General features: G+C 42.1%; 7 protein-coding genes across 19 annotated transcripts; 4 read left to right on the top strand and 3 right to left on the bottom strand.

Annotated features, from left to right (window-relative positions):
- The first annotated feature begins 318 nt into the window (after window positions 1-318).
- On the top strand, window positions 319-6,928 carry LOC116432449 (putative phospholipid-transporting ATPase IIB). 7 transcript variants are annotated; one of them, XM_031989379.2, is made up of 14 exons: window positions 319-556; window positions 672-844; window positions 1,893-2,037; window positions 2,115-2,387; window positions 2,472-2,714; window positions 2,808-2,996; window positions 3,094-3,680; window positions 3,768-4,184; window positions 4,253-4,418; window positions 4,500-4,878; window positions 4,978-5,218; window positions 5,314-5,480; window positions 5,570-5,773; window positions 5,868-6,928. In XM_031989379.2, the coding sequence occupies exons 1-14, from the start codon at window positions 524-526 to the stop codon at window positions 5,999-6,001; spliced, it is 3,351 nt and encodes a 1,116-aa protein (XP_031845239.1). In that variant the 5' UTR covers window positions 319-523; the 3' UTR covers window positions 6,002-6,928. The 7 variants fall into 7 exon arrangements, with proteins under 7 accessions (XP_031845239.1, XP_031845241.1, XP_031845240.1 ...); XM_031989381.2 differs by having other exon boundaries at window positions 640-844; XM_031989380.2 differs by having other exon boundaries at window positions 319-560.
- Window positions 6,929-7,214: 286 nt separating this feature from the next.
- On the bottom strand, window positions 7,215-8,992 carry PheRS-m (Phenylalanyl-tRNA synthetase, mitochondrial). Its single transcript, XM_031989159.2, has 4 exons — window positions 8,774-8,992; window positions 7,968-8,686; window positions 7,607-7,899; window positions 7,215-7,527 (listed from the first exon to the last, which is right to left on the bottom strand). Exons 1-4 carry the CDS (start codon window positions 8,800-8,802, stop codon window positions 7,237-7,239), a joined length of 1,332 nt encoding a protein of 443 aa, XP_031845019.1. The 5' UTR covers window positions 8,803-8,992; the 3' UTR covers window positions 7,215-7,236.
- Window positions 8,993-9,005: 13 nt separating this feature from the next.
- On the top strand, window positions 9,006-9,620 carry bcn92 (LYR motif-containing protein bcn92). The gene is made up of 2 exons (XM_031989162.2): window positions 9,006-9,171; window positions 9,354-9,620. Exons 1-2 carry the CDS (start codon window positions 9,089-9,091, stop codon window positions 9,547-9,549), a joined length of 279 nt encoding a protein of 92 aa, XP_031845022.1. The 5' UTR covers window positions 9,006-9,088; the 3' UTR covers window positions 9,550-9,620.
- Window positions 9,621-10,369: 749 nt separating this feature from the next.
- Window positions 10,370-11,846, top strand: Syx16 (syntaxin 16). The gene is made up of 5 exons (XM_031989161.2): window positions 10,370-10,521; window positions 10,621-10,839; window positions 11,001-11,208; window positions 11,304-11,563; window positions 11,637-11,846. The coding sequence occupies exons 1-5, from the start codon at window positions 10,441-10,443 to the stop codon at window positions 11,844-11,846; spliced, it is 978 nt and encodes a 325-aa protein (XP_031845021.1). The 5' UTR covers window positions 10,370-10,440.
- Window positions 11,847-11,999: 153 nt separating this feature from the next.
- Window positions 12,000-18,449, bottom strand: LOC116432380 (oxidative stress-induced growth inhibitor 1). Of its 4 annotated transcripts, XM_031989156.2 has the most exons (7): window positions 18,046-18,252; window positions 17,611-17,947; window positions 14,980-15,060; window positions 14,437-14,885; window positions 14,084-14,340; window positions 13,149-13,897; window positions 12,000-13,000 (listed from the first exon to the last, which is right to left on the bottom strand). In XM_031989156.2, the coding sequence occupies exons 3-7, from the start codon at window positions 15,038-15,040 to the stop codon at window positions 12,759-12,761; spliced, it is 1,758 nt and encodes a 585-aa protein (XP_031845016.2). In that variant the 5' UTR covers window positions 15,041-15,060; window positions 17,611-17,947; window positions 18,046-18,252; the 3' UTR covers window positions 12,000-12,758. The 4 variants fall into 4 exon arrangements, with proteins under 4 accessions (XP_031845016.2, XP_031845017.2, XP_031845013.2 ...); XM_031989157.2 differs by lacking the exons at window positions 17,611-17,947; window positions 18,046-18,252 and adding an exon at window positions 18,282-18,449; XM_031989153.2 differs by having other exon boundaries at window positions 17,611-18,252.
- A 475-nt stretch (window positions 18,450-18,924) lies between these two features.
- On the bottom strand, window positions 18,925-21,465 carry LOC116432502 (protein-L-isoaspartate(D-aspartate) O-methyltransferase). Of its 3 annotated transcripts, none has more exons than XM_031989523.2 (6): window positions 21,010-21,465; window positions 20,331-20,399; window positions 20,126-20,265; window positions 19,780-20,005; window positions 19,388-19,473; window positions 18,925-19,293 (listed from the first exon to the last, which is right to left on the bottom strand). In XM_031989523.2, the coding sequence occupies exons 2-6, from the start codon at window positions 20,383-20,385 to the stop codon at window positions 19,108-19,110; spliced, it is 693 nt and encodes a 230-aa protein (XP_031845383.1). In that variant the 5' UTR covers window positions 20,386-20,399; window positions 21,010-21,465; the 3' UTR covers window positions 18,925-19,107. The 3 variants fall into 3 exon arrangements, 2 of the variants coding, with proteins under 2 accessions (XP_031845383.1, XP_031845382.1); XM_031989522.2 differs by having other exon boundaries at window positions 20,331-20,391; XR_012999419.1 differs by having other exon boundaries at window positions 19,275-19,293; window positions 19,388-19,593; window positions 20,331-20,391.
- Window positions 21,417-24,065, top strand: LOC116432497 (facilitated trehalose transporter Tret1). 2 transcript variants are annotated; one of them, XM_031989512.2, is made up of 5 exons: window positions 21,417-21,557; window positions 21,650-22,204; window positions 22,265-22,832; window positions 22,916-23,117; window positions 23,192-24,065. In XM_031989512.2, exons 2-5 carry the CDS (start codon window positions 22,120-22,122, stop codon window positions 23,828-23,830), a joined length of 1,494 nt encoding a protein of 497 aa, XP_031845372.1. In that variant the 5' UTR covers window positions 21,417-21,557; window positions 21,650-22,119; the 3' UTR covers window positions 23,831-24,065. The 2 variants fall into 2 exon arrangements, with proteins under 2 accessions (XP_031845372.1, XP_031845373.1); XM_031989513.2 differs by lacking the exon at window positions 21,417-21,557 and having other exon boundaries at window positions 22,056-22,204; window positions 22,327-22,832.
- Window positions 24,066-24,256: the final 191 nt, after the last annotated feature.

Here is a 24,256-nt window from a genome sequence, read left to right as displayed (position 1 = left end):
CTCGTACGAAAACTGGTCTTGCTTCCGGATACCGGAATTCACTTTTCTCCTTGGAAAATGTGAAAAACCATGGAAGACGCAACAACGAATCCTCTTCCGATCGCTAGACGAAAATGAACACGTAATACGCGAAAAAGCAAAGTTTGCATGTGTGTGCGTACGCGCGTATATACATGTATACAGCATGTGTACGCATTTGGTAAACAAACAGAATAATCGTTCGAACGTTCCGTAGAATGTCGATTTATATCGTGCCCCTCGAAATTCTAATCGCGACGATTCGGCAGACGGTAGACGCGCTAAATATATACCGTCACGTTCTAACGAGTCGTGAAATTATCCGATCGAAAACAATTCGATAAGGTGGCACCCATGTATACAAAGGGGAAGGCTCGTCTCTAAATACTTGTTGTTAGTACCTACACGCGTGCAATACATTTAAGACTGTACGGTATAAGGTATAACGCTTCGACATCACGTGACGCGTATAATATCGCTGTAATGAGGAACCCAACAAGCATCTATGGCAATTGCAACTTCTATCGTTGAACGATATGTACGTACGTATTCCGCGATTCTTTAGTAACCTGTAAACATACATATATCGCCTATCGGCACCGTCTATTTCCGTGGTAAAAGATTAAAGGGAATTTCTCGTGTGACTCGACAAGAATATGCGATTAGAGGAGATGCCATTGCGTTTAAGCTCGGACGAGCGGGATTTTGAAATGGACGAGGAGACCGATTATCTTCTACAGCCCTCCGAGGACAGTATACGACTTCTAACTTCGAGGAGACGACGAATCAACGATTGTTCCCTATTTTTCAAGAATTTCGTTTGCGGGTAAGTCTGCGGTTACCACCGAAAACGCTGATCCAAAGGAGAACGGTTATTCTATCGACGCGATGTACATCGGTACATACACGTATAGTAGGTACCCACTTACTTGCTTGCTTCTTTGCTTACTTACAACCAACTGTTTATTCGAATGGTGGCCAACATGACAAATGATAAAACCCGATCTCGATTATACCGGAGAAAACGTAAATCCGCGAAACCTGTTCGCGTATCGCGTGGTGTTCCATTGTAAATAAATAGACGGATAAATAAACAACTGCATGTTCGAGAAACTTTTAAATCTTTGGTATACATCGGTCGCATCGTGCTATTCCGCGTCTGGTTCGTTCGAGATTTAATCTCCGCGTCTTCGGCGAAACGGTCCAATCGTTCGATTTTTCCCAAACTTATACCTAATTGCGCAATTACCGAGTATGGATTGTTTCTTTTTAAACGTTCTTCCCAACGTCCGCGCTTACCAGTTCATGAACAGATTTCTGCGAAAAATCTGGAGAAACGCAACGGAGTGAGTAATTCGATTTATCGCAGCGAGAGAGCGAATTCCTCTTGTAAGCGCGTGCTTCGTGGATGATGTTATGATGTCACAACAGAGTCGTGATTGTCGTTGATACGTATTTTCAAGTTAATATTTCTCGGGGTGAGAACGAATAAGAAAATCTTCTTATACGGCTTAGAACGAACGAGTATCTAAATGGAGACCCAAAGCAATGTTGTAAGGCTGTCGAAAGAAGATATCCCGTTGATATCGAAACCGCGAAATGACAATTCCTGGACAAGGTGACGTACATCTTGTTTTAACTAAAAAAAACTTTTATCCCTTTGAGCGTTCCCGATTGTTTCTTATTGTGTTTCATTCGAGTTTAAGCACACTCCTCGTATCTTTCGCAACGCTATCGACGGATCCTCAGGACTGTTTATAAATTTGTTCCATGTTAAACGCGTACGCCTATCAAATTTCGATTTCTCTGAATCGTCTTGGAAATCGTTGCGATAATTACACTTTTTCTTATTCCCTATTTTCCTCTTAATACAGATGTTGTACCTGGATGTGGAGGAGATGCTGCAGAGTACGCGAATTAAGAGCAAGGGTTATTCATATAGGTCAACCGATGCACGAAAAATTTCCCACTAACGTCATAAGAAATCAGAAGTACAATGTGGTTACGTTTCTACCTTTGGTAAGGCTCTTCGATCGAACTAGATTCCCCGTGTCTCGAGGAACAGAGAATGTAAACTTTGTTTTTCCATACCTTAGGTTCTTTTCCAACAGTTCAAATTTTTCTTGAATTTGTATTTTTTGCTTATGGCAATATCTCAGTTTATACCAGATATCCGAATAGGATACCTGTACACATACTGGGGGCCGTTATGCTTCGTATTGACCGTTACTATTTGTCGAGAAGCGATCGATGACTTCAGACGCTACAAGAGAGACAAAGAGGTCAATGCACAGAAATATTATAGACTCGTTAAAGGGTTCGAGATGCCAGAATTGGTACCCAGTTCCAAGCTGAGAGTCGGTGATCTGGTAAGGAGTCCGGTTTGGGGTGAAAGAAATGTGTATCGAACAAACATAGTGGATCTAACGCATGTTTTTTATGTCTGTTACTAGGTAATTGTTGAAAAGGGTCAGAGAGTCCCAGCAGATTTGGTGTTATTACGTACAACTGAAAAAGCAGGAGCATGTTTCGTACGAACGGATCAGTTGGATGGAGAAACAGATTGGAAGCTACGATTGGCTGTACCAGCAACTCAAAAATTAGAAAGTAACTCCCAGCTGTTCGACATAAAAGCGAGTATATACGTTGAGAAACCGCAAAAGGATATTCACAGCTTCATAGGAACATTCACAAGGGTGAGTTCTAACTGATTCGTTGCTTTGGAATATAATATTCTCGTTGCATGTTCCGTTTACTCTTGAGTACTTTATTGAAATGTTTTATTACAGTACGACGGGTACAGTAGCGAAGAAAGTTTAGGCGTTGACAACACGTTGTGGGCAAACACGGCTATCGCATCGGGTTCGGCTCTTGGTGTTGTCGTTTACACAGGGCAGGAAACGAGATCTCTCATGAATCATTCGGCGCCACGGTCGAAAGTTGGCTTGTTAGATCAAGAAATAAATCAATTGACAAAGGTATCTAATAAAGTCCTGTAAAACATTTGGCCTGAACCGTGACGATCTTTACCTGTTCGTTGCATTGTATCACACTATGAAATGATAACTTTTTTAGGTGTTATTCTGCGCTGTTATCGGACTCGCGTTAGTAATGATGTCTTTAAAGGGATTTAACGGGCCATGGTACCGTTACATGTTTCGTTTCGTTTTATTATTTTCTTACATAATACCGATCAGCTTAAGAGTAAATTTAGACATGGGGAAAGCCTTTTATGCATGGTGCATACAAAGGGACAAAGAAATTAGTGGAACGGTTGTGAGAACAACTACCATACCGGAAGAGCTTGGTCGCATATCATACCTATTAAGTGACAAAACCGGCACGTTAACGCAAAACAAAATGGTTTTTAAAAAATTACATTTAGGCATGATGTCTTATGGTCAAGAAACGTTTGACGAAATTACGTCTGTGCTGAATACATGCTATTCTTCCAATTCCGAAACCTCTCCTATGAAACCATCGGCGACTATGCATAGCGGAAAAGTAAGGAGATCCGAGAGTACCAGGATATACGATGCAGTGCATGCTTTAGCGTTATGTCATAACGTTACTCCGGTTTACGACGAGGTAACAAAGCCAGCAAATTTGGACACGGTCAGTGTACAAACAGGGGAGACGGAAGATTCCGGATCGATTCAAAGGTAATATCAAACGAAGGAACCATATATATGCTATCTTTCTTTTTAAATTGTGTAACACTTGTACTTGTGTTTTTGTACTGATTTTAGTCAAACAGAGGCGGATCAACATTACTATTTACCGGAACAAAAACGAAACTATCAAGCTTCGAGCCCGGACGAAGTAGCATTAGTCAAGTGGACGGAAGAAATGGGATTAGCCTTGATTAAACGAGACCTAAATTTTATGCAATTGAAAGCTCCAAATGGCAAAATTTTAAACTACACGATTTTACAAATATTTCCATTCACATCGGAAACTAAACGAATGGGCATAATAGTAAAAGAGGAGTCTAATTCTGAAATAATATTTTATCTGAAAGGTGCAGACGTAGTGATGTCCGGAATAGTGCAATATAACGATTGGTTGGAAGAAGAATGTGGTAACATGGCTCGAGAAGGTTTGAGAACGCTCGTTGTCGCGAAGAAAAATTTAACAGAAGAACAATACCTCGATTTTGAAGCAAGGTACGTATTTCCATTCGCATTTTGTAAATAGAAATAATAATATGTGAAATATCGAACGCTTTGTCTAGATATAATGCAGCGAGAATGAGCGTCAGTGATCGAGTTTCCCGGGTTACCGCTGTTATCGAAAGTTTGGAAAGGGAAATGGAATTATTATGTGTGACTGGAGTCGAAGATAGATTGCAGGATAGAGTAAGACCAACGTTAGAATTTTTAAGAAATGCTGGAATTAAAGTGAGTAAATACATTTTGAAACGTTAAATTCGTGTCTCCTTCGACTAATGATCGTTCCCAACTTTTGATCGCACCCTGAAGATTTGGATGCTGACAGGCGATAAATTGGAAACGGCAACTTGTATAGCGAAATCTTCGTGTTTAGTTTCACGAACGCAGGGTCTTCACGTTTTTAAATCAGTAGTAACTCGGACCGATGCGCACTTGGAGTTGAACACATTTCGCAAAAAGCAAGATTGTGCCTTAGTGATCAGCGGAGATTCTCTGGAAGTATGTTTGCAATATTACGAACAGGAATTTTTGGAATTAGCCTGTGGTTCACCGGCTGTCGTCTGCTGCCGATGTTCGCCTACACAAAAGGCTGACGTAGTCAGTCTTATCCAAAGGCACACGGGGAAAAGAACCGCAGCTGTCGGAGACGGTGGAAATGATGTGTCTATGATCCAAGCAGCGGACGCTGGTAAATGACTTTTGAATAGCCCGAGTCTTGCCCGTAGTATTAGGTGAAATCCGGTTGTATCGATGCGTCTATTAATATTTGACGAATATTCATTCGCAGGTATAGGTCTCGAAGGTCTCGAGGGAAGACAGGCCTCTTTGGCCGCAGACTTCTCCATTTCTCAGTTTAGTCATTTGGCCAATCTTCTATTGGTTCACGGCCGAAGAAGTTACAAACGTTCCGCTGCTTTAAGTCAATTTGTTATTCATCGAGGCTTAATTATTTCTACTATGCAAGCTGTATTTTCTGCGGTCTTTTATTTATCGTCGGTATCCTTGTATCAGGGATTTTTAATGGTGGGGTAAGAGATTAGCGTTCCTTACTTTCACACTATGAATACTTAACAACAACACCTTTGCACGATCTTGTTACTTATACTGTTATACTGTTTTGCAGTTATGGAACAATATATACAATGTTTCCAGTATTTTCTTTGGTACTGGACAAAGATGTGTCTGGAAGAATTGCACTCACTTATCCAGAATTATATAAAGAATTGAGTAAAGGACGATCATTGTCCTATAAGACGTTTTTCATGTGGATTTTAATAAGCATATATCAAGGTGATTATATTAAAGATTTCCATTGGCGAACATTATTGTTTTTGTTTTTATCTTAAAAGTGCAATGACTAATTGACAAGTGAATTACAGGTGGAGTCATAATGTACGGCGCACTTATAATGTTTAAAGATGAATTTATTCATATAGTGGCTATTAGTTTCACAGCTCTCGTGTTAACGGAATTAATTATGGTAGCTTTGACTATCAGAACGTGGCATTATATTATGATACTTGCAGAGATTTTCTCCTTGGCACTTTATTTGTTATCTCTGGTCGTTTTAAAGGACTACTTTGGTATGTCTTGTTTACATTTCAACATTCATTGCTAATCTATATATATATATATCTGCAAAAATATATTTGATCGTTTGTTTTTATGTTGACACAGATGCCGAGTTCATAAAGACGACAGACTTCTTATGGAAAGTATTGTTGATAACTTTAATTTCATGCATGCCACTGTACATTTTGAAATTCTTAAGAAAAAAATTTTCACCTCCTAGTTACACCAAATTATCTTAAGTTTCACGTATTAAAATTATATTTTGTGAAAATAATTCGTACGAGGAGTTATAGGTACGTCTCTGTCCCTGTGTTTGTACCGAAAAAAATATTTTTAAAAGAACGTAACGGAGTTACAAAGTTGTTTTTTGTTAACTTTTTTTTGTTAACTTTGATTCGAATCCAGTAGTGCTCAGTATCGTTTAAATAAACTTCCGTGTTGCGAATGTTCTTTAATATTTTCCCAGTTGATCTATATGTAATCGATTAACCCAAACTCTACAAGTTATTGTAAAAAACATTTTTATGTGACGGCACTATATTGAGCGTTTTGACTGAATTTAAGGAATGAATGGAATCACATTTATCTTTATTTGTATGTCTCATTAACGATACGTTATATCAGTACTCTATTGACGCGTAAATTTATTATACATTACCTCCTATGCAGTTTTAATTTAAAACGCATTGGAATTTTTATAATTGTAAATAGAAACGTTGATCTTTAATTCATGCTTTTTGATCATGTATCTCGCTTATTATTATGTATTCAAACAAATATGATGTTCTCTTCCATAAAATGTGTTCGTGCAACATGTAGCATTTAATTCAATTTCATATAATATTTACTGTTCGTTCTCGACCGTATCATTTGCAGTATTCTTTACATTATGTTTATAACATTCGGAAAATTAACTGAAATGTAAGGCGATTCTTTATTTGAATTTTTTATTTTAATTTTTGTATGTAAATGTAAAGAAATATGTTGGCAGTTCTTTAAAATGAATAAGCATTGAAAAATCTATGTAGTTACGTTGTATTCGTTCGACGGAATATTTTTGTTGTATACTTCGAATATACGAGTTAGTTTCAAATTTAATGTAACTATAATGAATTTGCTGTGAATACACGACCCGGTGTAATAAAAGGAAAACCATTTTTTATATTCATGTGTACAATGTAAGCGTGTAGAGTTAGTTGTAAGTACTCTTAGTTACAATGTTAATGGAACATGAATATTGTATCATAGACTATATACTTTCCTTAGAGATATATATATATATATACATATATATATATATATACATATTATTTATGCTAATCACATCTTTGTAATTAATTTATTTGCAAATAAAACAATACATTGCTTTGTCTGATCATTCTGTTTTTCTTTTAACAAACAACATACAATGTTAAAATGTTGAAGCGATGATAGTGAATAAATGCACAAATATTGAATTTACATATTTTATTTTTTATCTAACTACAACATTTAATTTCTCAGAAACGGATTTTCTTATTTTATTGTGAATAACATTAACTTCTGCTTTCGTAAGTGTACGTTTCTGATGCCTATACATTATAGAATAACAATGAGATGATCTCTTCGTTACAGGATCCACGTATGTATCGTTTAATATGATTTGTTCAACGCTATCACCACCGATATCCCGTACAAGGTCATAAAACTTATTCGATGAATAACTACCATCTTCGGGTAACCAAAAACTTATGTGATTTATACAATGTGGATAAATGCTAACCTTCTGCAAGCAATACATTCGATTACTGATGATTTTCTGACCTTATGTATATTTTAAATATCCATATATATTCCCTTTTTACCTTGTACTTTACCACTGTATTAGGATCTTCAAATTTGAATTGATGTAAGAAGCCCGTATCGTTACTCCAAAATAATCTGATATCAGGAATATCGTATAAAAGCATCGCTAATCTTTCTAAACCCAAACCAAAGGCCCATCCAATACGGTCTCCTGCTCCTGCTTTTTGTAGAATTTCTTGGCGTATAATTCCACACCCTAATAATTCAAGCCACTGATTATTGTAATAAATTTCTAATTCCCATGAAGGGTGGGTAAAGGGAAAAAGCTCTTTCACCCATTTGTATTCAATGTCTAAAAATAAAAATTATGTTTTATTCGTGTGATCGACTATTTCTTTAAGGGTATAATTACCTTCATACCTTGGCCAAAAAGAGTCTGTGCTAACCCAGTTAAAGTATTCTTTAATTCATTTTCCATTATTTTTACAGATTCCAAAGTATGGTAACTTTGCTTTTCACTACTTTCTATACCTTTGTTTTCAAACAACATTAATTTCTCAAAATTTGGTGTATCTTGAAATACTTCTTCTTTCGTACATATTCTTACACCATCTACTTGATGAAAAACAGGATAATGCACCCTATCTATTTCGTCTCTTCGATAAACATCTCCAATGACAAGAAAGTTATTTAATCCCATAGAAATTAGCTCTACTTGATGCGCAGTTGTATGTGCTCGTAATAAAGTATCTTGATTTATATAATAGCAATCTGTTTTGCTTCTACTCTGATGATCTTTTGGTACAAGAAGAGAATCAAAATTTTGAGTTGTCGTAACTATAGGGGACATATTGTCGTAAACACTAAATATTACGTTTCCAATGCGATTATGAAACTGCATATAAAAGTAATCCACAATGCGTTGACGAACATGAGATAATGGATGATACGGTGTTACATGCAAGTTTTTTCCTACTTTGGAAATAATCTGTTTAGTGATATTTGTCCATTCGTCTACTGGATAGTCTTGACCAAGTAACGTTACTTTATTATTTATTCTGATTTTCTTATTTGTAGAAACACCTCTATGCATTAAGAAGTTTACGTTACTACATCTGACATGTGTACATGTTTTGAACCTAAGGGATAAAATATTATGTATAAAAACTTACAATTATTTAGTATCGTTGCATTTTACTTTAGTAGACGGTAGATCACTTAATAACCTTGATATCATGGTGAAACAGTAACTCATATTTATTATGAATGGTAATAAACGATTCTGTATGTTACGATATATAATTATTATGCAAAGAAGAATATGCAAGAAATTTCGCTCATAAATTCCAAACAGGAGATGCAAATATCAAAATATCATTCTTCACGCGTCATATACTATCCGCGTATCTTAAGTTTGTACCGATACAAAAATCCTAAGAAAACGAAATCATAAACTGTGCGTCAAGTTCCTGTAAGATGTCGCCTTGATTAACTCCCAAGCGAGATCTCGTCTGTGGTTAACCTATGATATACCCTAAACAATGGCTAGTCGCAAACATGCAGTTCTGAGTCTCTATCGGGATTTGATCCGAGAAAGTAAGAAATGGAATTCATACAATTATCGGTAAGTGTGAATTGTGTGTGCAATAAAAAGGGTATGATATAAATTATCATTTCGCATTTTCCTTCTTTCACGATGCTTTACCGTAGAGCATTTAACGTCGATAACAAAATAACCATAAAATTACATTCTGCACACTGTATAGAGTTATACATATAGATCTGTTGTTTTTTACTGTACTGTAGGATGTACGCTTTACGCAAAATCCGGCATAAATTTCAAGAAAATAAAATACTGACGGATCAAAAAGAGATTACCGAACAATACGAGGAAGGAAAAGCAGCGCTGGAAATGATTAAGAGACAAGTGATTATCGGAAACCTTTATACCACCAGACCATTAATTATCGAAACAGTTAAAAATAAATCTAACTTTATTTGAAGAATGAAGAAACTATTTAGACAACATGTATCAATAAAATCTAACTAATAAATTATAATCTTGCGAAAAGATTTAGAGAAAGAAGTTGTTTGAAAGAAGTCCCCTGAAAAGAATGCGAATCTCATTGGTCAGCTTGCATCTATTCTCGTCTAATTTTTGGTAGCAATTTGCTATTCGTCGATACAGTTACACACAGCGTGGCCAGGGAGAGGGTAAACTACTGTGTTCCCCTCGATGTCGCGAGTCTGACCGTGTACTTACACAGAACCAATCAGAACCAGAAACAAAATCCCTAGCGAAAGACCCCTGTTGCCTCTGTGCTGCCCCGTGGTGGTGGTTGATCTCGTGAACAACGCAGAGTACAAACGTTGCAGCTTATGGACAGCTTCCGTCTAGGGCATCCTCCAAACAAACTTTGGAATTATGTGGACGTTCGTTGAAACGTGCAAGTAGTATCGATTCGTAGGAATTTCGAGAGAAGCAAAATCTAGAACGATGTTCTAATAATACGGAATGCCGTACAGAAACATTGCTACCACGAATCTACGACTGTACGTCGCGATGTAAGAGGGAAAAATTTCCACTGGTTGTCCTCCGACTGTTTTACATTGGGCGGTGAAATATTTTGCCTGTCGGTCTATATAATACGATTTAAATAGCATAAATATATGTACAACGAATAATCGAACATGTTACGAAGAAAATGCTGTTCGGGTTTTTGAATCGATCGTTAGGGATAAAGTAAGTTGAAAATGAAACATTCGTGTATTTGACTGATCAGCTGTTTTCGTCGATTCACAATGACAGATGGAGAAAATCCGAAGAGATAACGATGCGTGGCCAAGTGTTGTGAGGTATTGATAAAGAAGAGGTTTAAGAGAATCGATCAAAATGGCCATGAGAAATTTAACAGAGCCGTATATTTTTATGCGGAATAACGCTTTGCGAAGTAAACATTCGTACGCCGAACAGGTATGATAGGCATAACCTCGTAACGACGGAGAGTCTGTCAACGTGTAAACGTTCCGAATGGAACTGTAATGTTTAAATGTCGTCGGTGTATCGTTTCAGAACCTGTCCGATCGAACGACATTAGTTGATCCGGATTTTGACAATTCGAACAACGTGGAACTGAGAAATGTCAATTTGGAGAATAACACATCGCCCATTTGGATAGACGCCTTGGAGGAAACGCAATACATTTTAAGTAGATTACGCGACAAAGTAGACAGTCTAAGAGATTTATATAAGAAACAATTGACTAGACCAACGTTGGATGATACTTCGCAGGTTTGTCAATGACACGAATCAACGTGGTACTCGTTATCGTGTTACTAATCGTGACTTGACGAGTCGTCGTACGCATAGCGGCGTTCCAAGCTCTCAGATCTCTACGTATTTTGATAATGTAATTGTCGGAGAGAGAAAAATCGTTAAAAACATGTCTGCAGGAAGAAAGGCAAATGGAACAACTGACGCGAGAAATTGGACGCGCATTTTCGAATGGTTACCGACAAGTGCAAAGTATAAAAACCGCGGCTAGGCATGCGACTAAAGCCGTAGAGCGTCAATTAGCGACGAGTGCGGTGTTGGCTCTCTCGGCTGCTTTGCAAGAGCTTGCTCTTCGATATGGATCTGCTCAAAATCATTATTTGACGCGTACGTATTCTGTAACGGCGTATCGATGCGAAATTGCTCGCACGTTACCGAAGATAGATCTTTGAATATGTTGGACAATTTGTTTACGACTTTAGAGATGAAGTCAAGGGAGGAGAGGAGCAATCAATATTTTACCGAAGACCAATCGATATTTTTAAATAATGCCACGAGCGATACATGGTTACTCGACTCTGGTCAAACAAACGTGGAATCGTGGTACGAGAACGAACACCATCAAGAGACTGTACTCGTACAGCTGGACGATCCGGGGGATAGAATGAAGTTTGCTCTGGAAAGGGAAGAACAAATTGGCAGCATAGTACAGAGCATAGCGGATCTCAGACACGTATTTAAAGTAAGAGACGTTACAAAGATTCTTTAGGATAGTTCTCCATAGAGATTTCAAGTAAGACGTTTTCCCTAAACAGGATTTAGCGAACATGGTGCAGGATCAGGGCACTATCTTGGATAGAATCGATTATAATATAGAACAGACACAAGTGCAAATACAGGAAAGTTATAAACAATTGAAAAAAGCGGACTCTTATCAAAGGGCCAATAAAAAATTGTACTGTATAGTTGTTCTTGCCGGAGCTATTATTCTGGTTAGTCTTCTTTTCGTTGTTTTTAAAACGTAAGGCGTAACCTTTGAATGGTCGAGTCGTTATTGGTTGGTGTTTCTCGAAGGAGAATGTGGTTTTACTCTATATTTTGCACGGATCGCAGTATTTGACCGGAACGACGGTAAATACAGGAAATACAAGGCGAGCATAAAAATAATAGTTGGAAAATAGTCGAAAGAAAGTTTTCATTGGCGTGTCACCGTGCGCGTCCGATTCGTGACGCGCGTATTCGTGTTACACTTCTCACTTTCTACCAGTTGAAATGTTCATTTAGTTTCAAAATACAATAATTTATATGGTAATAAAATATATCGTAAGTACGGCGATAGGAGCCATTTTCATGAATGAATTCCTAAATAAAAGAGAAAAGATTCGCGATCAAGCTAAACGCTTTTGTGTAAATGTTATCCTCCTTCTTTAATAAGAGAAAAGTATTTAAGTAAAGGCACGTACGAACATTACAATTCTACGCATTGTTAACGTAAATATCGTATCGCATTCAATTGACTCGAAAATGTGTTAATAAATGGAAAGATCGATAAACGCAATATTCTGGTTTACGTGATCTGCGATATTTTAAGGTATGAGTAACGTTACGAGATAGCTTTACCTCTAAAAGTACCTTCTTCTTATCATTGATCGTGTTCGACCGCGTCTACTCAATGGACGCGTTATTCGACTATCTAAGGGCTTTGTACATAGATTGAGCATTTAAAAAAATACTACCCTGTAAAGAGTACAATCGAATCCCTTGTTTTCGTCTATCTATGTATCTGTAGTACGATACCTCTATTATGTGTATCTATACGGGTATCTCTATGTCATCGATCGCGCCTGCCGTCGCGATCATGGTCATGGTCATGATCGCATTCGCGAACTGTAACGAGTGAAAGATGAACGATCAGCGGTGAATATCGAAGGGCAGCCTCAGGTGGTGGATCTCCTCAACGTATGGACTAAAATTCCGAACGCTCCACCAAGTATGTAACGCACAAAGTTATCGCCGACCAACGGACCCAGAGCGTAAAGACCGGATCTCGGCGCCTTGATCACCTCGTACGTGAAATCGTCGACCTCTATCGGGTTCGATTTGCAGTCGATAGGTTTATTGGCAACTTTTCCGAGACCGACGCCGCCAGCTTCCAGATAGGACAAGTCTGGTTTATAGCCTGTAAATAGATGCTTTGTCGTCGTTATCGCTTTCGCCTACGCCTTCGCCTACGCCTTCGCCTTCCCCTTCGCCTTCCCCTTCGCCTTCCCCTTCGCATTCGCTTCCGTGCCGTCAGACTGCCGATGACACGGTCGCGAGATACTTACCGATCAATATGGCGACGATCGAGACGCGGAAGGTGCAGACGCGACCTTCCGGGGACGAGAGCGTGGCGGTTCGCAGTTCGGACGCGGTGTCCGCGATGCGATCGTTCCCGTTTACGCACAACTCGCGCAGCGTGTATCCCGGCAACGCTCTGTACAGCGGATAATTGCTACCTCCGTCGGCCATCATCTCGTAAACTTTATGGTACTCGGGGTACATGGAACTGGGCAGACCGAGCAGTTTCTCGTACTTGACGCGCTGCGGCTTTTCGTCTTCCGACTTCGCCCAATCGGTGGTGGTGTCTCGGAACGCGTGCAGCACGGGTATGCCTCGGAAACGAGCGGCCATGATCGCGTCGGCCGCGCTCAGACCACCGCCGATCACGAGGACGGGTTCGATTCGTTTCGCGGAATGCTCGTGCGAAACGGAATCGTGGTGGCCGTTTTTCAGCTGGAACGAAGACGGATCGGCACGGCTCCAGGGAAAACCGGAGTCGATGTTCGTCCGTCGATCGAGCAGTCGATCGAGCAGTCGATCCAATTTCGACTCGAGATCGTTCAGATAGTGCGTGACCCACTCGGGATGCGCGTCCTCGCCGGGCACGCCTAGCCGATTCGGCGAGTCTGTGCTGCCTGTGGCAAGGATCACCGTTTTGCATCGATATCTGAACGGTTTTCCAGTTTCTGTCTCGAATCCCTCCACCGTCCATCCGTACCGTGCGTCTTCTCTCACGGAAGTGACCGTGGTCCCGCTGCAACACCATATTTAGTTTCGCATTACACGCGGAACGAACTAAACAGAGGAGAAATCGCGCAAGATTAAAATTGCCGGATCGGTCGATCCATCGACTGACTGCTCTGGCTGGACGGACGGACGGACGGACAGACAGACAGACAGACAGATAGACGGAGCAACGAAAAACTCAACGAACACGAACCATCGGAAGTACTCTTTCAATCCTTTTCTCTGTACGTAGTCGTCGTAGTAGGCGGCCACTGTTCCGGCAGAGATTCTGCTAGCCGTTTTGCACACGGTCGGGTTCTCGTCAAACTCGTGCGCGTACGGTTCGCCGTCCGTCTTCCTGCTTTTCCAGAGCTGCTCGGACTCCAGCATCGTCTCCCACTGCCTGATATCCAGATCGGGCAGCGACATCCACCGATTCAAACTGATGGTCAACACGTTCGGATCCATCGACTGGAAAAGACACGCGGTGGTCGTCGAGCGATAAATGAAAAGCGGACGCTCGGTCGGGGGAGACGCGCTAAGGAAAAGCGACGCGGCGGTCGTTACCTGCCAAGTGCCGCCGGGCGGGCTCTTGCCGAGCACCACGTGGTCGATCGGTTTGTGCTCGGAATTCTGCTCGGCGGACTTCCACGCGAGAAGGGACGGCACGTCGAGGCCACTGTCCACGCAGGGATGTTGCAGCTGGTCCATCAGGAGAGCCAACGGCCGGCCGCCGACTCTGCCCTCCAGCCCGGAGGAGAGGCACTTGAGTTTGCGTCGCGTGCTGCGCGCCAAACACCCATCTTGGCTTTTCCTGTCGTACTCCTCCAGCCTGTTCTGGCCGTTGTTGCGTCTGTTGCCCGTTACGTTATTCCTCTCGGCTTCTTCTTCGCCGTGCGTAGTGGTCCAATGCAACCTAGCGGTCAACATCTCGTCCCCGGGATGCGGCTCGCCGGTGTAGTACGGCCAATTTCCAGCGAGCATGTAAGAAACGCATATACCGCTCGGTCCATTTCCTGAAAAATTGTTCCAAACGACAAACGATACGGTAATCGGAAGAACGAATAATAGACCGATACATTCCCACCGCTATTGCAATTCTGCGCGTACCTATAATCACCGCATCCTTGTGGACGACGCCGTTTTCCTCGTCGTCGTAACAATTTTGCATTGTTCTTCTAGTTTCGTCAACTGTAACAAACGGCAACAACTCGTGAAAACTCGTGAAAACTCGTGGAACGCGAGAGCGACGATTTGAATAAAGTCCGGCTCGACGACAAACTCGGGAAACGTACGAGTCGACTCGCGATCGGCTCGGTGCATCGCGAATGCGGACGCGTTCGATAAGGAAGCACGATGAGTCGCGGAACGGACATTGCGCCTGCTTGTCGGAGATCGCGGAAAACTGCTAGATTTCAAACGTGTCGCGACATTGCGCAACAGATCTGTCGCGATGACGCGATAGAGTACTGCTGTACGGCACATTGCAAACTACGGCCGGTGTGTCGGTTATCGCGGCAAGTCGGAGTTCCGGTTCAACTTTTCCACGATAATTCAGTAAATTATACGTATGGCCACGTGTTTCCGCGGAAACGGCATTCGAACGAGCGCGTCTGTGACATCCCATCGACCTTGACCACCGTGACTCGCCGTTTAATAAACGACCAACCACGGCGATCGTCGACGCGATTATCTGCGTACGCGTAACGCGAAAGTCCGGTTCGATTTTGACAATAGCAGAGCTAATCGCTGAATCATCGACGATTTCGACACACGATCGCAGAAACGTGACTCGCAGAAACGGCTCTACGATATTCGAGATACGCGCGTATCGATCAAAGTGCCGTGCAAGTGGTACTCGGAGGCCGAGCATCGCATTATTCTTTCCACTCGTTTCGATAAGATCGAACAGTGTCGCGTTCTTTACGAGTAACGAGCACCGTCGTGTCGGTTCGACTATACCGCGCGCCGTCTTCGAAACGCGGTTTCGTCGGTTCGGATAATAGAATTGCGTTTACCTAACATAAGCACAGCTCGTCAAACTGGTAGAGGCGAGTGATTCGGACGCGGACGAAGATCGAGTCGGAAACGAAGGCGGAAACGAGAAGGAAGGCTCGTCGGCGAAAGGTCCTCGCGCGAGAACGGTCGGCGTCCTACTACGGCGGCCGTAAAGCGAACGGAATGAACACGGTATACGCGGTAGAACGCGTGCTTTGCCGTTCCATGGAAGAACATTCATACCGGGGAAGGTCACGATACACGAGGCGGCGTCATACTTCTGTCTCTTTTTCTAGCGCCTCGCGGGAAATTGTACAGGAAAACTGCTACCGTATCGCGTCGCGTCCTATCGATCTGTTTCGAAGGACAAACGCGGTTTCCTCGATCGTCGGTCGGGTTACATCGATGCTCGTCACATTAGGGACGGAGGGTTAGTTCCAACACACCGGCCTCCTTTTCCCGTTAACGTTATAATCGATCGGCCACCTAAACAATTGATGAGCAACTCGGGAACCGTACCAGTCGAAGCGTACGCAACGAAAGGTCGGGCCTCGAATCGGTCTGCCTTCTTTTCCTTTCTTTTCTTTTCTTTTCTTTTCTTTTCTTTTCTTTTCTTTTCTGTTTGCGTAATCTGGCGTTAAAAAGATCGGTTATGCCTTTCACTGTTCGTTTCGTCGACGGGTACAGCCGCGCTGAGCCGCGTTGAGCCGCGTTGAGCCGCGTTGAGCCGCGTTAACACACTTTTATTCGAGTGGAGAGTGTCGCGTGTTATCATTGATCTTTGTAGACGTTGCAAAGCTGCGCCACGCTCTTCCGTAGCCGCACTCTCGTTTTCTCCAAGATTCTCCTCTAGCCGAGAAATGAAATTACCCGTGCATTCCTCTAGAACCGTCGAACGATTTACGATTTACGGATAAATCGTTCGTTCGTCTCAACTCTGTTCGAGACTGGTCTAGAGTCGTCCTCTTCGTACCTCGACAAAGACTTACTCACTTTTCCTCGAGCATTTTCATTGTATTTCGTCGACGAACGTTGAAACGTCGAAACGACGAACCGCGCGAACTGCAACTCCACAGGATAGAAAACAACTGGACATCTCTCGAGCAAGGTTCAGCCGACGCGTGGTTTGCCAACGTGTTCCTCGAGTCCATGAAATTTCCTCCGACAAGCGAGAGATATCGCGAGGAAACCGAATCTATCCATCGTCGAGCAATTTCATAGATCGATCTCCTCGATCCCTTGGCATTTCGGTTCTTCCTTCTTACCACGATTCTCTCTGATTCGTTCCCTATGCGATCGCCGTTACCAGACAAATTTCTGAATTTGATAAGGATTACGTAACTCGGGTCAAGCGTTCTTTTGGAAAGATGATGACACGTGCTAAAAATACAACACGCTGAATCGCTGGTGAATCGTATCGAATCGTATTCGTACGTATTCGTACGTATTCGTACGTATTCGTCGATTTTATCGCTTTCGTTCGTAATTGCGAGTAAACCCATTATTCTGCGAGTTCTTTCGGATCTAAACAATGCTCGAACGACGACGAGGCATTAGCGATACGAGAAAAACAACGAGTTGTCAGTCATTGTAGTTAATTTCCTACCGACACTAGAAACTGGACATTCGTAACTTAATAATGATAAATGACCGACAGGCAGAGAACACGATCGTTACGTCACTGCCGATATTATTTATGTTTCTTGGAGATACGAATAAATGAAATGACGCAAATTTCGTTACCTGTTTCACTTTCGGCCCATCAAAATGTCCCCTTTAATGTCGATCGCGAACTCCGATGATGCTTTTCGTCGCACAGGAATTTTGTCGAAGGATATTTCGGATATATCTACGACCATCGTCTATTTTCACGTAACTGCCAACACTCCAGGGCATTATTTGTAAACTATTTTCACTTAGTTGTCGCGAGAATTTCTGTCTAAAACCGTCCTGTATTTATCGATCCAACGACGTCTTCCGATTCCAATTTCTACGCCTATTTTTAGGTCTGACACAGGAATTTCTCCAGTTTCAGCCGTCTATCGGTTCCCAGTGAAATCGTAACAACTAATAACAGTGTCTGTAAATATCGAACGTTCAACTTTTCCACACCGGCACGCTTCGGGAATGTGTCCCAAATCTATCCTACGGAAGAGGTTAGGTTTTCGGTCTACCTACATATATAAACAGCATCTGACTGTTTACCCGCACCGAACAACACCCTACCATCCAACGATGCAGCCAGCAAACTATAACGAATGCATGCAACGATCTTCACCGAAACTTGAACGAATTCAATGAATTACAATCCAGTCTTTTTCGAATGGTGTTCTTTTCGCTGTTCTTTCGCAATGTTTCATTTGAATGTTCCGTAATCGAGCTGGTTATGTGTTGGTAAAATCGTCGGTACACACCTTCAGAGAGTTAAGGATCATTTGAATTTCTGGATGATCGATGTCCGTTAACGATTTCATCGGTCGTACGTTGAATCGTACCGATGAAAAACGCGTTCAAGATGAATTTCCCCGAATAACCTAATTAACGAGTACAACTGACAAAGCAAGGGAGGACGTAACGCCGCGTTTTCCCTTGCATTTTCGTTCGAATCGCCACGCTCGTTACGGCGGCTGAACATATTGGTACCAACTTCGCAGTATTACAAGTATCAGAATAACAGATTTCTGTTTTATCGGTCTTTTCGACATTATCGATTGTATACTTCGAATTCACTGAAAATCATTCACCTGGCGCGTGTAGAGATTTATTTATTTTCATTTCTGCTTATGATAAATAGTGATTGAAGAAAGAGTTAACAGCGTCTAAATAATATATAATTGATCAATTGAGAATCCTCGGTAATTGTATCAGCGAGAATTAACAAGTTTTTGCTTTGGTATATTTTTATCATTTATATTTATATTTATATTTATATTTATATTTATATTAAACAAAATATTATTGGTCCATTCGAGGAGTTCAACGCGGCGTTCTCGATACGAAGCTACAAGCTATAAGATTTGTATAGATTTAATGTGAAAAGTTGAATCATTTACTCGATTTAATGAAAATATAGTTTATTGATGCTTACTCCAGTAAGAAATTTCTAATTTGGAAACATTCGATCCGCTGTGGATAAGGAATTATTTCGATTGAATTTCATCGGTCGGCATCACTATCGATGACTTGAACTTGAAACGCAACAATTTTTCTAAACGATTTCTAAAAGTTCACGATTGCACATTAATCGTTGTGTAATTGAGTGGCAGGATCGGTAAGAGGTACATAAGAAACGTGCATGAGTTTTTTCTTTGTGATCGTGCCATCGGCATTTTTATCCACTTGCAGGAAATCCTGAAGCCTTTGGAATCCTTCTATGGTAACTACCGGACAAATTAGACGTCCTCCGACAGCTAATTGGTCTACCAACTAGAACAGACGATACATTTATTCGAAGCAGTCTATTATATTATATTACGATAAATATTTGGTCACTTGTCAGTTGTATCTAAATTTTTCAAACCTGCTGCGGTAAAACTTCTGCTGCTGCTCCAACGTGAATCGCGTTGTAGGGGCCATCGGCAGCGTGTCCCAATCTACCGTCTCCCACTAGGCGCATTTACAATGACTTGATGTTAAACTTTGGTCTATCTTTTTATATAACACACAGCAAAGTCACAGAATTGTTGAACAGAGTTCCTTTTGATTCTTCCTGATAAGGTACACTACCTACTCCACATGGGTGGATTAGTAGGTATTTCGCATTTGAGCGTATCTGTTATTCTTAAGCTCTTGAATGTATCAGATGTATTAATATTATAAAAAAAAAGAACAGATCATATCTTTCTCTTTCACCCGATATTATTTATTCGCGACTAAAAATTGAAACCTGGTTAAAATTTCATAATTACTTACCAACAAATTTAATACGGCCTTCTTTGAGAAAATGGGAGCAATCCTTCTGTACATTTTTCTTGGAGAACTCGATCAGTTCAGGAATGTGATCGATGCCGATCACACGACCACCCGCGCCTACCATAAATGCCATACACGCTGTTAAATAACCAGATCCAGAACCTACATCCAGCGCTTTCGCTCCCTCAAATAATTGATCGGTCAGGATGGACAATGCATTGGCATGCTGGAAGAAAGCGTTTGACTCTTTACAATTGTCCACCGCAGGATCTACGCGTGCTAGCGAAGTAAGACACGTAACAAAGATACGTATTCGGCTACCCAGATCCATCTTTGATTTGCTTACCATGTGAGGAGCGCTAATAGTTACATTAAATCCAATTCTTCTCGGTCGATCTAGGTATGGTTCCGGTTCGTGACAATAGTTTCCTCTATCTATAGCTAACATGGCTGCTTCTGCTTTGCTCGTTGCCAGGATGCCTGCTTCTATAAGAAAATATTTGTGAAAAATCACGTAAACGATTCACGTTCAATTTTTGTTCTGATTTTACCTTTTAGCTTAGCCACCATCTCTTGATTTGTAGATCCGCTGCAATGCCATGCCATGTTTTTCTGCAAAACTACTGTTCGTTGATGATCGAATAGTAACTTGTATAAAAGATTTATACAGAATATTTGGTAGTAGATTTATCAGTACCAAGATAGTCTAAATATCGTGTATCGTCTCTACGGCATGAACACTTTGCTATCGAATACCTCTGTGATTATATTTTACGTTTTAATCGACTAAATCAATGAAAGATAGTATCGGAAATTTAGTTTATCCGAACAGAGGGTTTATTGAGATTTAGAAACTTGTTGACAAGTGTGACCCTCGGACTCGCACATTCCTGATTATGGATTTCTGACAGTAAAACGATAATACGTAAAGAAAAGAGTAACTTGTTTTACGTTATCGGAAAGATGAGTGAAAAAAGTGGGAGGAAAATTCGATAATTTCGTTTACTCCACAAAATTGACATCGTTGGGATCGTACGGCCAACATGGCCGCGATTGATAAAGGATACAATGAGGATTGCGTAGGAAGCATGTACGATGGAATAAAATGAAAGAAACGTCTCGATATCGATTCATTTGAACAATTTAAGAACACTGATCGAGAGATGACACCAATTTGAAATGTAAACGAAGCACGACGTATTCGAAGGACGTTTTTACGAGGTTAAATACCTGTTTTGCTGTTATCCGGCCACGAGAGATACGTTCCGACACTGTCGCGCTACGCTCTGCGTGCATGTGTGAATGCACCAGGGATGTGTACGCCACCGCACAAGGGAGCAATATAGATCAAGTACCGTGCGAAGACAGCGAGCACCGTAACTAGGTAGGTAGACGAGTAAATATCATTTTGCTGGTTACGAATTGTCGACATACACGAATGTAATATATTAATTTATTAAATATTGCGTTCGCAAAGTTTCACGGAGATTTAAAGATCATAGACGCAAAGTACGGTATACATTGTTCCCGCCATTTCTGTTTCCAGCGTTTCATGGCTACTGGAAATTTCCTTGCTATTGAAAAATTGCAACGTTACGCGTGGCTACAGTATCTTTTGTTCGACGAACGAAAGTCTCGCATGAAAAGTTTTATCGTGTACGACGCGCAGGTACTGGCGCACTCGTGCATACGCGGGGGTTATAAATTACCTCGAAAGAGCCGTTTTTTCAAAGAGATTGGTCCAATCGTCTGTTACAAGTCGTAAATTAATCTTAGCGGTAAGAAACAGGTGATAAAATATACTGACAGTAAATCAGAGGGAAGCATATGTATACGTAACTATAAACAAATAATTGTGTGTACGTTAAAGATGAGATTAGTGGGTGTTCGTAATTGGGTGCGCTTATCTGTGACCGACGACGATGAATCAGTAGTTGGTCCATGGCGAGAAGAACAACGTTCCGAAGGAAAAGTAAAGGAAATTCGCCTAAAAACGGTTCGTCGGCGTTACGAACACTTGCACGCACGAGAGCACGATTAAGTTTGCATCAGATATGGCGAAAACGAAAGGTCTTGCGTCGAAGACGCTGATAGCGAAGCGGAATCAAGCGTGTTTGTTAAGTATACAAAAGTATGTAAGTAGGTAAATGTACCGATGGTTGGTTGTGCGTTCTGTTTGTGGAAGACTGCGAAAGGAATGATAAGCAGGATAGATTCGATTCGTTTGAATTTGGTCGCCGAGGACGGGGCTACCGATCGGTATAAATTGAACGAACCATCATCGATCGTTAATGGGAACGAGTCGGTCGTGTAGCGAGGCGAGACTTAACGCTGGACGATATGGAGAAGAGCCCGTTGGAAAGAACGCGCCGAAACAAACCCGTCGAGCCGGGAAAGCTGCGACAACTTTTTCTAGCAATTATGGGTAAGTCCTAGAGAGAATCTATTCTCGGCGAGGAAACAAAGGAGAGGGATTGCATTTTAGTAAATGTTGCAACATTGTCGTACGGAATATCGGTTGGTTGGCAATCTCCGATGATGCCGCAGCTACAAAGTGAAGATCCGCCGGTGGACGAAGAGCCGATGACGAACGAGACGGCGTCCTGGTTGACCGGAATCTTGTGCCTGGCGGCTGCTTTAACGACCGTAGCAGTCGGCAAGATAACGGAGAGGTATGGACGGAAAGCGACAGGATGTCTGGCAGCGATACCCTCTTCCCTCGCATGGTTGCTGATGATCTTCGCGACGAAACATTGGCACCTTCTGGTAGCCCGTTTCTTCTCCGGTATGGGCGGCGCGATCACTTTGTTCGTGGTGCCGCGTTACGTCTCCGAGATCTGTTGCGACGCGACACGCGGCATGCTGGCCAGCCTGCTGTCCTTGATCTTGAACGGCGGCATCCTCTTCAGCTATACATTCGGCGCGATGCTGTCGTTCCGCGTGTTCGCGATCGTCGCGTTCGCGGTGCCGGTTCTCTACTTCGTCATCTTTCTCTTTGTTCCGGAGTCGCCTGTGTACTTGGTGCGGCATCATCGGCTCCCCGAAGCCGCGAGGTAACCGAGAAACACGGCTCGGCCGGTGAGAGCGTTCTCGACCGCGCGCGATCTCGCCTCCACTGTTCTATCGTCTCTTGTAGATCTTTGAGATGGTTAAAGGCGGGTCACGAGTCGACGGTGCAACGCGAGATGCTGCGGCTGCAGGTGGAAGCGAAACAAGAGAACGCTTCGGGGAGATCCGTCAGACCATCGGACTTGATACGGGACAAGGCGACGATTAAGGGCCTGCTCATCGCGTTGGGTCTGTTCGGAGGTCAACAGTTGTGTGGAATATTCGCAATGGTAACACTGGGATGATAGACGGGAGGGGAAAACGGATGCGACGCCGTACCCACGTTTCCTCGCTTCGTTTACAGATAAGCTACACGGAAACGATTTTCGGAATATCTGGAAGTTCGTTGTCGCCCAACGCCTCGGCAATCATCGTCGGTGCGATACAAGTGTTTGGCTCGTTCTTGTCCACCTCGCTGATGGAAAGGCTCGGTAGAAGACCGTTGCTTCTAATATCGTGCGCGGGAATGTGCGTCTGTCACTACGCGCTCGGACTCTACTGCTACATGGAATCGCTTCGGTACGACGTTGCCGGTTTCAATTGGATTCCGATCCTGGCGTTGTCCGTCTACGTGATCGTTTATAATTTAGGCCTGGGCCCGGGCCCGTACGTGGTCTCTTCGGAAATACTCAATCGAGACGTGTCCGCTCCGATTGTCACGCTCGGCTTGGTTACCGTTTGGAGTACGGCGTTTTTCGTAGTCAAGTTCTTTCCGAATATGGTCGTTTGGCTGAACATGTACGGATGCTTTTTCTTATTGGGCACCGTGTGCGTCTTCATTTTCCTTTTCGTTTTCACGCTTATTCCAGAAACGAAGGGTCTGCCGCTTCAGATGATCGTGGATCGGTTGAACGGCAAAGTTTCTCGCACTTGCGACGATACGCGATACGTGTCGTCCAGCGACGTTGTTGAAAAACATATGCCGGCGCCCGAGCAAGTTTGACAGAACCGTTTCAACGCGTGCCTGACCGTTCACCAGCTTCGAAGCCAGTTTCGAAGCCAGTTTCGAAGCCGTGCTAGACTCAACGCGACGCGAATTGTCCTTGTATTCGAACTTATATTTCACTATCCTGTTGACCAACTTGACAAACTTGCTCTTCGCTATAGAAATTTTATCGAATATGTTATTTACTTGGTAGGAATGTTTTATTTGTACAAATATAGGCGAATCGAACAATCGTTACTCAACTGAAATTCAATTGAAAATTGTTGCCGCGATAGAAAAGGATCGGCTACTCGAAAACATTATCATCCTGCTTCGAGTTATCGTATGTACATGTACAGACTTGAATGTTACAGAACATTCAATGTTCGTCCGACTTCTAAATAGGATAAACGGGACGAAATAGAATCGGTACTGTTACAACTA

Source organism: Nomia melanderi, chromosome 9, assembly GCF_051020985.1.
Source record: "Nomia melanderi isolate GNS246 chromosome 9, iyNomMela1, whole genome shotgun sequence".
NCBI lineage: Eukaryota > Metazoa > Arthropoda > Insecta > Hymenoptera > Halictidae > Nomia > Nomia melanderi.
Note: the sequence above shows the minus strand (reverse complement) of the source record. Positions and strands in the feature narration are given on the sequence as shown.

Excerpts from the sequence above, each read along its gene's own strand:
- LOC116432449 (XM_031989379.2), top strand. The coding sequence starts at position 524 with ATGGCAATTGCAACTTCTATCGTTGAACGATAT. Across the intron at positions 557-671 it reads CTTCTATCGTTGAACGATAT|AATATGCGATTAGAGGAGAT; the intron begins GTACGTACGTAT and ends TGACTCGACAAG. Across the intron at positions 4,419-4,499 it reads TAAGAAATGCTGGAATTAAA|ATTTGGATGCTGACAGGCGA; the intron begins GTGAGTAAATAC and ends CGCACCCTGAAG.
- PheRS-m (XM_031989159.2), bottom strand. The coding sequence starts at position 8,802 with ATGAGTTACTGTTTCACCATGATATCAAG. Across the intron at positions 8,687-8,773 it reads TGTTTCACCATGATATCAAG|GTTCAAAACATGTACACATG; the intron begins GTTATTAAGTGA and ends TTTATCCCTTAG. Across the intron at positions 7,528-7,606 it reads ATACAGTGGTAAAGTACAAG|AAGGTTAGCATTTATCCACA; the intron begins GTAAAAAGGGAA and ends TATTGCTTGCAG.
- bcn92 (XM_031989162.2), top strand. The coding sequence starts at position 9,089 with ATGGCTAGTCGCAAACATGCAGTTCTGAGTCTCTATCGGGATTTGATC. Across the intron at positions 9,172-9,353 it reads TGGAATTCATACAATTATCG|GATGTACGCTTTACGCAAAA; the intron begins GTAAGTGTGAAT and ends ACTGTACTGTAG.
- Syx16 (XM_031989161.2), top strand. The coding sequence starts at position 10,441 with ATGGCCATGAGAAATTTAACAGAGCCGTATATTTTTATGCGGAATAAC. Across the intron at positions 10,840-11,000 it reads CGTTGGATGATACTTCGCAG|GAAGAAAGGCAAATGGAACA; the intron begins GTTTGTCAATGA and ends ACATGTCTGCAG. Across the intron at positions 11,564-11,636 it reads ATCTCAGACACGTATTTAAA|GATTTAGCGAACATGGTGCA; the intron begins GTAAGAGACGTT and ends TTCCCTAAACAG.
- LOC116432380 (XM_031989152.2), bottom strand. Across the intron at positions 14,886-14,979 it reads CAAGGATGCGGTGATTATAG|GAAATGGACCGAGCGGTATA; the intron begins GTACGCGCAGAA and ends ACAATTTTTCAG. Across the intron at positions 13,898-14,083 it reads TTGAAAGAGTACTTCCGATG|CGGGACCACGGTCACTTCCG; the intron begins GTTCGTGTTCGT and ends ATGGTGTTGCAG.
- LOC116432502 (XM_031989522.2), bottom strand. The coding sequence starts at position 21,075 with ATGCACGCAGAGCGTAGCGCGACAGTGTCGGAACGTATCTCTCGTGGC. Across the intron at positions 20,006-20,125 it reads CTATTAGCGCTCCTCACATG|CATGCCAATGCATTGTCCAT; the intron begins GTAAGCAAATCA and ends GCTTTCTTCCAG. Across the intron at positions 19,474-19,779 it reads AGGCCGTATTAAATTTGTTG|TGGGAGACGGTAGATTGGGA; the intron begins GTAAGTAATTAT and ends AAATGCGCCTAG.
- LOC116432497 (XM_031989512.2), top strand. The coding sequence starts at position 22,120 with ATGGAGAAGAGCCCGTTGGAAAGAACGCGCCGAAACAAACCCGTCGAG. Across the intron at positions 22,205-22,264 it reads ACTTTTTCTAGCAATTATGG|TAAATGTTGCAACATTGTCG; the intron begins GTAAGTCCTAGA and ends ATTGCATTTTAG. Across the intron at positions 23,118-23,191 it reads TGTGTGGAATATTCGCAATG|ATAAGCTACACGGAAACGAT; the intron begins GTAACACTGGGA and ends CTTCGTTTACAG.